The sequence below is a fragment of the Pseudophryne corroboree genome, chromosome 4 (assembly GCF_028390025.1).
Source record: "Pseudophryne corroboree isolate aPseCor3 chromosome 4, aPseCor3.hap2, whole genome shotgun sequence".
NCBI classification, from domain to species: Eukaryota; Metazoa; Chordata; class Amphibia; order Anura; family Myobatrachidae; genus Pseudophryne; species Pseudophryne corroboree.
In genome coordinates, this window is record NC_086447.1 from 764,860,291 (window position 1) to 764,873,066 (window position 12,776).

At 45.4% G+C, this 12,776-nt stretch overlaps 1 protein-coding gene across 4 annotated transcripts in view; it reads right to left on the reverse strand.

The window, feature by feature from the left end:
- The window catches only part of FANCL (FA complementation group L), a 265,614-nt gene that overhangs the window by 3,047 nt on the left and 249,791 nt on the right, over positions 1–12,776 (reverse strand). For all 4 annotated transcript variants that reach the window (XM_063918209.1, XM_063918207.1, XM_063918208.1 and 1 more), the window contains one exon: positions 5,275–5,391. In XM_063918209.1, coding sequence (XP_063774279.1) covers positions 5,275–5,391 — 117 coding nt within the window. The remainder of the gene's footprint in view (positions 1–5,274; positions 5,392–12,776) is intronic.

Sequence of the window (12,776 nt, forward strand, 5' to 3'; positions counted from 1 at the left end):
TGAAGCGCGCCATGTAGTGGGCGGGGTTTAGTCCATACAGCTCTGACCAGCGCCATTTTCTCTTCACAGAAGCTGCAGAGACGCTGGCCCTGACCTCCACACTGCTGTACAAGTAACAGGTTGCAAAACGGGGGTGGGCGCAAGTGATTTGGTGCTAAATTATATATATATATATATATATATATATATATAAAAAGCGCTAACAGGTCTGGGCAGTCTTGTTACTCGCTTCAGTACCGGGATAGGCGCTGGCTGAACTCTCTCTGTGTCTCTCTGGCAGGCTTTATTGTGGGTCTGTCTCCTATAGCCCCAGTGTGGTTGTCGGTGTCGGTACGTGTGTGTGTCGACATGTCTGAAGCTGAGTGCTCTTCCCAGGAGGAGGCTGGAGTGGGGACAGAAAATACTGTGAGTGACCGCGTCGGCACCGCCGACGGATGATTGGGTGAATATGTTGAGTGTTTTAAACGCAAATGTGACTAAGTTGACTAAGAGATTTGATAAATCTGAGTCTAAGAACCAGACATGGAGAAAATCCATAGAAGATGCTTTGTCACAGGCTCAGACCCCTTCGGGGTCACAGAAACGTGCATTTACCCAGATAGCAGATACAGATACCGACACGGACTCTGATTCCAGCGTCGACTATAGTGATGCCAGATTACATTCAAAACTGGCTAAGAGTATTCAGTACATGATTGTGGCGATAAAAGAAGTATTACATATCACTGAGGACCCTGCTGTTCCTGATACTAGGGTCTGTATGTTTAAAAGGAAAGAAACTTGAGGTAACGTTTCCTCCCTCTCGTGAACTGAACGCACTTTTTGAAAAAGCTTGGGAAAATCCTGACAAAAAGATACATGTTCCCAAAAGAATTCCAGTGGCATATCCATTCCCCTCTGGGGACAGGGAAAGGTGGGAATTAATCCCCACGGTAGACAAAGCTTTATCGCGTCTATCCAAAAGGTGGCGCTTCCGTCCCCTGACACGGCAGCCCTAAAGGATCCTGCGGATCGTTAGCAGGAAAATACACTAAAATCCATTTATGTCACTACAGGGTCGCTACTCAGGCCTGCCGTTGCTGCGGCATGGGTGAGTAGCGCTATTGAAAGGTGGGCAGATAACTTGTCATCTGAGGTAGATACCCTAGACAGGGATAGTGTGCTTTTGACTCTGGGTCACATCAGGACACTGCAGCATATTTAAAAGAAGATGTAAGGGATATTGGCCTTTTGGGGTCAAGGGCCAATGCCATGGCAGTCTCAGCAAGGAGAGCGTTGTGGATTCATCAATGGACTGCTGACGCTGACTCTAAGAAGGCGATGGAGTCTCTACCGTTTAACGGTAGGGTCTTGTTTGGTGACGGCCTCACTGACCAGGTGTCTACGGCTACCGCAGGTAAATCTTCATTTTTACCTTATGTTCCTGCACAGCAGAAGAAATAGCCTCACTATCAGATGCAGTCCTTTCAGCCCAATAAATTCAAAAAAGGTTGTGGGTCCTCCTTCCTTGCTGCGAGGGGAAGAGGACGGGGAAAAAGGTCACAGGCTGTGGCAAGTTCCCAGGAGAAGTTTTCTCCGGCTTCCACCAAATCCACCGCATGACGCTGGGGCTCCTCTGCGGGAGTCCGCACCAGTGGGGGAACGTCTCCAACTCTTCAGTCAGGTCTGGGTGCACTCGGACCTGGATCCTTGGATAGTAAACATAGTAACCCAGGGGTAAAAGTTAGAGTTTCAAGATGTGCTCCCTCACAGATTTTTCAAATCGGCCTTGCCAGCTTCTCTTCCAGAAAGGGAGATAGTAAGCGCTGCGATAAAGTTGTGTCAGAATCAAGTGATTGTCATGGTACCCCCGTCTCAAGAGGGGGAAGGTTTTTGTTCGAGCCTGTTCGTGGTCCCAAAGCCGGATGGCTCAGTCAGACCGATTCTAAACCTAAAAGCCCTCAATTTCTTTCTAAAAAATTCAAGTTCAAGATGGAGTCATTACGAGCAGTGATCTCCAGTCTGGAGGAGGGGGATTTTAGGGTGTCGGTCGACATAAAAGATGCCTATTTACATGTCCCTATATATCCTCCACATCAGGCTTACCTGAGATTTGCTGCGCAGGATTGTCATTACCAATTTCAGACGTTGCCATTTGGTGAAAATCCTCGGAGCCATGGACAGACCAAAGTAATGGCGGAAATGATGGTTCTCCTGCGCAAGCAGGGAATCACAATTATCCCGTACTTGTACTATCTCCTCATAAAGGCGAGGTCCAAGGAGCAATTGTTGAAGAATGTTGCCATTTCACTGACGACTCTGCAACAACACGGTTGGCTCCTAAATTTGCCAAAATCACAGTTGGATCCAACGACACGGCTGTCGTTCCTGGGTATGATTCTGGATACAGAATTGCAGAGAATTTTTCTTCCAGTGGAAAAAGCTCTGGAAATACAGAACATGGTAAAACAGATTCTGAAACCGGCAAAGGTGTCAGTTCTTCACTGCACTCGGTTGCTGGGGAAGATGGTGGCGGCCTACAAGGCCATTCCGTATGGCAGATTCCATGCCAGGGTGTTTCAGTGGAACCTGTTGCACCAGTGGTCCGGGTCTCACCTGGACATGCACCGGAAAATAATTCTATCTCCCAGGACCAGAATTTCCCTTTTGTGGTGGCTGCACAGTTCTCACCTTCTGGAGGGACGCAGGTTCGGGATTCGGGATTGGATCCTGGTGACCACAGATGCAAGCCTCCGAGGCTGGGGAGCAGTCACACAGGGATTAAACTTTCAGGGAAAGTGGTCGAGCCAGGAAGCTTGTCTACACATAAACATTCTGGAATTAAGAGCCATCTACAACGGCATACTGCAAGCAGAACATCTTCTTTGAGGTCTGCCGGTCTTGATTCAGTCAGACAACGTGACAGCAGTGGCGTACATAAACCGCCAAGGCGGAACAAAGAGCGGAGCGGCAATGGCCGAGGCCACGAAGGTTCTTCGCTGAGCAGAAAGACATGCCAGAGCTCTGTCAGCAGTCTTCATTCCAGGAGTGGACAACTGGGAAGCAGACTTCCTCAGCAGACACGACCTCCATCCAGGAGAGTGGGGTCTTCATCAAGAGGTCTTTGCAGAAGTGACAAGTCGTTGGGGAGTTCCTCAAGTAGACATGATGGCGTCCCGCCTCAACAAGAAACTTCAGAGATATTGTTCCAGGTCAAGGGACCCTCAAGCGATAGCGGTGGACGCCCTAGTGACACTGTGGGTGTTGCAGTCGGTCTATGTGTTCCCTCCACTTCCACTCATTCCAAAGGTGATAAATGTTATAAGAAGAACAAGGGTTCAGGCGATCCTCATTGTTTCGGATTGGCCAAAAAGGGCCTGGTATCCAGATCTTCAGGAGTTGCTCATAGAAGATCCCTGGCCTCTTCCTCTTCAGGAGGACCTGTTACAACAGGGGCCGTGCGTGTATCAGGACTTACCGCGGCTGCGTTTGACGGCGTGGCGGATGAGCGCCAAATCCTAGCCCGAAAGGGTATTCCCAGTGAAGTCATTCCCACACTTCTTCAGGCTAGAAAAGAAGTAATGGCTAAGCATTACCACCGTATTTGGAGAAAATGTGTGTCTTGGTGTGAATCCAAGAAGGCTCCTATGGAAGAATTTCACCTGGGGCGTTTGCTCCATTTCCTACAAGCAGGTGTGGATGCGGGCTTAAAGTTAGGCTCTATTAAAGTACAGATTTCGGCCTTGTCGATCTTTTTTCAGAAAGAATTGACCTCCCTTCCAGAAGTTCAGGCCTTCGTAAAAGGCGTGCTGCACATCCAACCTCCCTTTGTGCCCCCAGTGGCACCATGGGATCTTAATGTGGTGTTGCAATTCTTGCAATCACATTGGTTGAACCTTTGCGCAAGGTTGAGTTAAAATTCCTTACTTGGAAAGTGGTCATGTTGTTGGCCTTGGCGTCTGCAAGGCGAGTGTCTGAGTTGGCGGTTTTGTCTCACAAAAGCCCCTATTTGATTTTCCATGCTGATAGAGCGGCGTTGAGAACTCGTCAACAATTTCTGCCAAAAGTGGTTTCATCATTTCATGTTAACCAGCTAATTGTGGTGCCCGTGGCTACTGACACCTTGGCAGAGTCAAAGTCTCTCGATGTGGTCAGAGCTTTGAGGATCTATGTCGCCAGGATGGCGCAGCTTAGGAAAACAGAGGTTCTGTTTGTCCTGTGGGCTCCCAACAAGATTGGGGCTCCTGCTTCTAAGCAGACTATTGCGCGCTGGATCTGTAATACGATTCAGCAGGCTCATTCTACGCAGGATTGCCATTACCGAAATCGGTTAAAGCCCATTCTACCAGAAAGGTGGGCTCATCCTGGGCGGCTGCCTGAGGGGTCTTGGCATTACAGCTTTGCCGAGCTGCTACTTGGTCGGGATCAAACACCTTTGCAAAATTTTACACATTTGATACCCTGGCTGATGAGGACCTCTTGTTTAGTCAATCGGTGCTGCAGAGTCATCCGCACTCTCCCGCCCGTTCTTGAGCTTTGGTATAAACCCCATGGTTCTTGAAGCATCCCCAGCATCCTCTAGGATGTATGAGAAAATAGGATTTTAATACCTACCGGCAAATCCTTTTCTCTTAGTCCGTAGAGGATGCTGGGCGCCCGTGCCAGTGCGGGCTGTATCTGCAGTTTGGTTATTGTTACGTTCATGTTGCGTTGAGTTCAGTCAACTCTGTGACTGCTGTTGGTCATGCCGTTGCATGCGTTGTTGTTGAATGCCATGTTGTACGGCGTGTTGGTGGTGTGAGCCGGTATGTATCTCACCTTAGTTGAAATTATTAATTAAATCCTTTTCCTCAAAATGTCCGTCTCCCTGGGCACAGTTCCTATAACTGGAGTCTGGAGGAGGGGCATAGACGGAGGAGCCAGTTCACACCCATTCAAAGTTTTATAGTGTGCCCATGTCTCCTGCGGATCCCGTCTATACCCCATGGTTCTTGAAGCATCCCCAGCATCCTCTACTGACTAAGAGAAAAGGATTTACCGGTAGGTATTAAAATCCTATTTTTCCCATAATTCTACTGAATTAACATTAGTAACAGTTTGGAATAAGTAGGTTCTGTTAACCATCTCCACTTATGTTTTAAATGCATTTTTTTTTTTTTTTTTTTTTTTGCAAAGTGCGTGCTTGGCTTTAAGTGTACATTGGCATGTTAAACTAATGATGAAGCTACCAGAATGTGCGAACATGTCCTTGAAATATTAGGCAAATACCGTAGTTTCTATTATTCAGGTACTCACCTCATATAAACAGGCTTGGTGAAAGGGCTGCCCACAGTGGGGGTCATCACACACCTGATCTGGAATGGCAGAGTCCAGCCTATAAGCATAGCATATGCCACAGTCCATACTAAAATCCTACAGGAAATAAAATCAGAAATTATTATTTAACCGGAAAAAAATATTCTATAATTCAATTTTTCCGTTATTTATTCTGCTGAAAATAGGCAAAGTTTTAATATTTGCTGACTCCACTTCCTCTAAACAGCTATGTGAGATATTGAGGTTTTTTTTTCCATGAGATACGTCAGAATAGCACATATAGATGTGTCCTCACACATCTAGCCTCAATACGGCATGCTAGCTTCGGGTTTTTTTTGCCAAAAATGCGAATTAGTTGCTGATTTATTTGATATCCAACACTTGCTTATCTGTGTGCAATTGAGAGTCTGTATACAAAGCACAATAAAAGTTGGCATGGAAAAAAAACACTGCATTTTTTTTTACAGATTCAGAGACTCAGTCGCACACAGATATAGAAGTGTTTCATTTCAAATGAATCAATGCAGTTTCCTGGTGCGTCCGAGTCGCACCACGTTGTGACTAAGACATATTTTCTGTAAAAAAATAAAAAAAAGACAAAAAAAGATGCCTGGAACTAGTAGAGACTCATGGAACCTGATGCGCCAAGAGAGGCTGTTTGGCGCAAGTGCAGCAAAAAAGTGTATGAGGAGTCGGACACATCTGTAAAAACAGCTTTTTGTTTCTCTGAAGTTCTGGGGGACACATGAATACCATGGGGTGTAGCTGGTGCAGAGGAGTCTGGACACTAGATAGTAAAACTTTCAGTGCAGCTCTGGCTTCTCTACCCCTATCCAGGGCAGAGTTTTTGTCTAGCAAAAGCCCAAAGGACGGAGGAGAGAGAAGAGAAGAAATAGACTGCACTACGGACTGTAGTATAAACCATAAAACAAGCAGGAGTGAAACAAGGGAGTCCAGTGTCCCTCAGGGCTTCAGAGAAACAGATTTTAGCGGGTAAGAACATAAATCCTGTTTTCTCTTTCAGTTCCTGGGGGACAATGGAATACCATGGGTACATCCCAAATCTGTACACTAAGGGAGGGTACGCTCCCGAGCTGCACAGAGAACTCGTAGCCCAAAAGCAGTGTCTCTGGAAATGACAGAATCACAATGGCAAAAATGGATGAATGTGAGAGTTGAAGACCAAGTGGCGATCTGCTCTACTGAGTCCCCCCACACCAGGCCTCTCAGAAGGGTCCAATCTACCGAGCAGAATGGACAACCACCAAATGAGGAACAGTAAAGTTAGCCAAAGCATATGCATGGCAAATCACCTCACGAATACAGCGAGCAATAGACTACTTGATGCAGGCCAACCCTCGCTTTACCACAGAGTAAAGGACAAATGAGGAGTCTGAACGTTGAAACTCTTGAGTGTTCCACATAAATGCAAAGTGCTTATGCCACATCTAATGTGGTAAGGGATGATAGCATCACTGGTACCCGTGAAAGCAGGAACTACAATTTCCTGACTGACATGAAACTTGGACACCACTTTTGGAAGGAAAGGCAGAGTAGTATGCAACACCACACGGTCATGATGGAAAATAAGAAAATTAGACCTCTGCGACAACGCACTCAACTCGAAAACCCAATGTGCCAAAGAGATGGCTAGAAGGAACACAGTCTTCCACGTATGCCACTTAACATCCACAGATTCCATAGGCTTAAAAGGTGAGTGTTGGAGAGTACAAACTACTAGAACCAAATACCAGGGCTCATCTGGGGGTGCACAAAGGGGGGTTGGAGATAGAGAACCCCCTGTAAGAAGGTCTGAACACTCTGAATCATCACAAGCACCTCTGGAAATACCTGGAACTTCCGAGATAACAAATGAAGGCCCAAATCAAAACCCAACTACAAGAATGCCAAAATATTAGTGACCCTGAAAATTTCTTGTTCAAACTCTGAATAAGCTTTCCAGATCCTGTGGTAAGCCCTTGCCGAAACCATCTTTCTGGCAGAAAGCATAGTATGTATAACGAAATCCGAAGAAAAAACCCTGGCCTTCAGGAAGGTTGTCTTTGGGAAAGAAGATCTGGCTTGATAATAATAAAAATGCAAGCATATCCAATTACAAGTTAAGCTGATAGTTGCAGAGTTACAGTGCATCCGGAAAGTATTCATAGCGCTTCACTTTTTCCACATTTTGTTATGTTATAGCCTTATTCCAAAATGGAATTAAGTAATTTTTTCCCTCCAAATTCTACACACAATACCCCATAATGACAATGTGAAAAAAGTTTTTTGAGATTTTGCAAATATATTAAAAATATAAAACTAAGAAATCACATATACATAAGTATTCACAGCCTTTGCCATAAAGCTCAAAATTGAGCTCAGGTGCATCCTGTTTCCACTGATCATCCTTGAGATGTTCCTACATCTTAATTGGAGTCCACCTGTGGTAAATTCAGTTGATTGGACATGATTTGGAAAGGCACACACCTGTCTATATAAGGTCCCACACTTGACAGTGCATGTCTGAGCACAAACCAAGCATGAAGTCAAAGGAATTGTCCGTAGAGCTCCGAAACAGGATTGTCTCAAGGCACAAATCTGGTGAAGGGTACAGAAAAATATCTGCTGCTTTTGAAGGTCCCAATGAGCACAGTGGCCTCCATCATCCGTAACTGTAAGAATTTTGGAATAACCAGGAATCTTCCTAGAGCTGGCCGGTCGTCTAAACTGAGCGATCAGGGAGAAGGGCCCTAGTCAGGGAGGTGACCAATAACCGGATGGTCATTCTGTCAGAGCTACAGCATTCCTCTGTGGAGAGAGGAGAACCTTCCATAAGGACAACCATCTCTACAGCAATCCACCAATCAGGCCTGTATGGTAGAGTGGCCAGACGGAAGCCACTCCTTAGTAAAAAGCACATGCAGCCCACCTGGAGTTTGCCAAAATGCACCTGAAGGACTCTCAGACCATGAGAAACAAAATTATCTGGTCTGATGTGATAAAAGACTGAACTCTTTGGCATGAATGCCAGGCGTCATGTTTGGAGGAAACCAGGCACTGCTCATCACCAGTCCAATACCATCCCTACAGTGACAGACTAGTCAGGATAGAGCGAGAGAATGCAGCAAAGTACGGAGACATCCTGGATGAAAACCTGCTCCAGAGTGCTCTTGACCTCAGGCTGGGGTGACGGTTCATCTTTCAGCAGGACAATGACCCTAAGCACACAGTCAAGATATCAAAGGTGTGACTTCAGGACAACTCTGTGAATGTTCTTGAGTGGCCCAGCCAGAGCCCAGACTTGAATCCAATTGAACATCACTGGAGAGATCTGAAAATGGCTGTGCACCGACGCTTCCCATCCAGCCTGATGGAGCTTGATAGGTGCTGCAAAATGGAATGGGCAAAACTGGCCAAAGATAGGTGTGCCAAGCTTGTGGCGCCATTTTCAAAAAGACTTGAGGCTGTAATTGCTGCCAAAGGTGTATCAACAAAGTATTGAGAAAAGGCTGTGAATACTTGTGTATATGTGAATTCTTAGTTTTTTATTTTTAATAAATTTGCACAAATCTCAAAAACACTTCTCACGTTGTCATTATGGGGTATTGTGTGTAGAATTTTGAGGGGAAAAAAATAATTTATTCCAGTTGTGGAAAAAGTGAAGCGCTCTGAATACTTTCCGGATTCACTGTATAAAAATCAAATGGAAAAGAATACAGATGTGTCCTCATACATCCAGCCTCAATACGCCATGCAGTGCAAGATGCCTGGCATGAGTGAGCCGCTAAGTCCCAAGCAACTCTGGTGGTCAATCCGAGTTGATCGCTAGCTGCCGTTGTTCGCAGCGCAGCGATCATGCTAAAAATCAGCATTTCTGCGCATGCGTATGGGGCGCAGTGCGCACGCGCATCGTACTTTCACAAAAGCTGCCGTAGTTTCACACAAGGTCAAGCAAAGCTTTTCAGTCGCACTGCTCACCGTAGAGTGATTGACAGGAAATGGGTGTTTCTGGGTGGTAACAGACCGTTTTCGGGGAGTGTGTGTAGAAACGCAGGCGTGTCAGATACAAATGCGGGTGTGCCTGGAAAAACGCAGGCGTGGCTGGTCGAACGCAGGGCGTGTTCGTGACGTCAAAACATGAACTAAACAGTCTGAAGTGATCGCTAGCTAGGAGTAAGTCTCGAGCTACTCAGAAACTGCACAATCTTTTTTTGCAGCAGCGCTGTGATCATTTTGTTCGCACTTCTGCTAAGCTAAGATACACTCCCTGAGGGCCGCGGCTTAGTGTTTTTGCACTGCTGCTAAAAGCAGCTAGCGAGCGAACAACTCGGAATGAGGGCCACTGCTAACATCGGACATCTTTATTTGCCAAAAATGTGGTTTGTTTGCAATACAATGCAACTAGGAGGCATGAGGAGACTGTGCTGATAAATCTGATATATGACACTTGTATATTGTGTGTGACAGAGACTGTATACAGAGCAGTACAGAACTTGTATTGGAAAAAAGCAGCGGCATTGTGGCACTTTGTCTACAGATTCAGAGATTCAGTCAAACACAGTGTCATATATCAAATGAATCAGCACAGTCTCCTCATGCATCCTAGTTGCACTGCTTTTCATTTTCAGCAAAAATGACAGCCAACACTAGAAGATTCTCATGTGAGATGGCTTGCCAAGGGGACATTTTGGTGTGACTGTAGCAAAGATGTATGAGGACACATCTGTAGTAGTAAACCCCAATACCAGTACCAGTTGGTGAAGTATATGGAGAAAGAGTAAATGGCTTAAGACCTTGCCCAGGACTGAAATATCAGAGGCAGGGAACCCGGTTCTGTCCCCAGCCTGCTGGTTGCAGCATAGCTGTGCTGAAAAATGGCCACCCTGTGGAAAGAGAGTAGGTACAGCTAATGGCAGGCTGCCTGGAGGTGGGAACGCGCTGAAAAGTACAGGTAGGGGAGAACAGGGAAAAGCCCCTCTTCTCACGGTGACCTGCCAAGGACCCTGTGCCATTAACTAAACAGCACCCCGTTGTGAAGTGCCACTGTCCCTGCTTGTCTAGTGAGAGAGTACCAGACCGGGCTCTCACTGCCCTGTGATCCCCACAGAGTGGAGGGGCTGCGGCGATAACCTGGATACCCGCCTGCAGGGAGCTGCTTATCTGATCTCCAGCGTCTGGATGTGGCAGTAAACTGTAAGCTACACGGGCAGAGCTGCAGTCTCAAGTGACAGAGCACTGCCCTTCGGCGCCAGGAGGTGAATTTGTCAGCGGGGAAGCATTACAGAGTAGGGCGCCGCAGAAAGTGAAGCTAAAAAAACAGTAGCTGCAAAGCAGCAAAGAAACGTGCTCAGCACCAAAGGGCACTAGAACAAGAAACTGGATGCCCTAAATGAGAACAGGTTATAGGGGGGAGGAGCCTGAGTTGCACTGAAAGTTTAACTATCTAATGCCCAGACTCCTCTGCACCAGCTATAGCCCATGGTATTTCAGTGTCCCCCAGAAGCTCGAAGAGAAAAACAACAGTACTTGGTGTAAACTAGTTGTATCCCTAGCAAAAGTGCTATAATCTTTAGATCTCCAGATGTTCATTTATATTTCTGATATTGAATCTTTTCTAAACTCAACTTCATGCTTTAGTACAATTCTTTCATATTTGCAGCATGTTCAATAGGTATAGAAGGGAATTTATTTCCTTTATGAAGAAGGAAGTCTTTTAAGCTGACTTTTGATGAGTTAATGAACAAGTGGCACTCATTCACGCTGTGTTTATAACCAAGAGATCCCATGACTGAATTAACATCTTTACAAAGCAAATCTACATCATCTTGGGAGATTTTATCACTTCTAGAAATTCTGGTTAATATTAAAAAATGAATGAAACAATGTGGTAGTGAGACAGCGCCAAAGGAGGTGTATATCGATCCACGCAACAGATTGCTATTGTAATCTTATCTGACGTTTATAACATAAATATAAAATAAAGTACAATGTTCCCATTTCATACATTTATAAAAAAAATGTCCTTTTTAGTATATAAAAGACCATACAGATGGGTCCACGGTTATCTTGGCTGGTTTGCTGCGCCTAGGCACAACATGGTTTATTAACATAAACCCTTCATCTATTGTTCTCAGCTGCAATACAATATAGAGAACAATACAGCAGGGGATTAAGTCCGACTGCTGAGTCTCAGTTAATCCAATTAAAGGCTAAAATAAACATGGACCCATCTGTATATACAGGTGGAGCCACGGTAGCTAGTCGTGGCTCTGTCTGTGACTAGGCGACAACGACGGAGACGCACCCCATTCAATTGAATGGAAAGCATCTCTGTCTGTGCGCCCGGACAGAGACGCTCACAATGGCAGTGTCTCTGTGCCTAATCATGTCTGGAGTGCACGCCTGCGATGGAGTCACCTTTGATGAGTGCGACTCCATCTGTATGATCAAATTAATAACATTTAATTTGTGTTACAACTGAATATCCTTCTCCCTGATCTCTTGTAGGGAAGATCTAGGAGTCACAACTGTACTTTTTACAACCCAACGCATTTCATCTCTCACAAAGACTTCATCAGGGGTATAGCTTCAGTCACAGTATTGGTATAAAATAATCTAAGGTGATGTCATGGACAGTGTTCATAGGATGAGTTTTATAGAAAAAACCTGATCATTCAGAAAACAGAGTATATAATAAAAACCAATGATTGGTCAACTGAATTCACCAGAGAGCATCTACAGGAGGTTCTGCCTAGCTCCAGTGATAGTGTTCCTCCAATGGTTCCCAATTAGTGGGGGGAAAAAAATACTAGTTTTTTTACCCTTGATTATTTTAAATGAAGAAAACATAGCATAATAGTAAAAAAAAAAAAATTTAAAAATAGGATTTTGGTTACCTACCGGTAAATCCTTTTCTCGCAGTCCATAGAGGATGCTGGGGTCAACATTAGTACCATGGGGTAAAGATGGGTCCACCAGGAGCCATTGGCACTTTAAGAGTTTGAGAGTGTGGGTTGGCTCCACCCTCTATGCCCCTCCTACCAGACTCAGTCTAGAAACTGTGCCCGATGAGACAGACATCTTCGAGAGAAGGATTTTACACAGTAGCGAGATTCACACCAGCTCACACATACAAGGCACATCAAGCTAACTAGCTTAAAACTCAGCAACCGCTGAAACATTACTTGCCAAGTAACAATGCAGTGCTCCACTAAAACGAAGTTGTACTGAACCAAATAACGATAGCAGGAAATCGAAGCACTGGGCAGTCACAGACTACGGACTACGAGAAAAGGATTTACCGGTAGGTACCAAAATCCTATTTTCTCTTACGTCCTAGAGGATGCTGGGGTCCACATTAGTACCATGAGGATGTACCAAAGCTCCCAGAACGGAAGGGAGAGCGCGGAGGCTCCTGTAGAACAGATAGACCAAACTTCAGGTCCTCAGAGGCCAAAGTATCGAACTTGTAGAACTTTGCA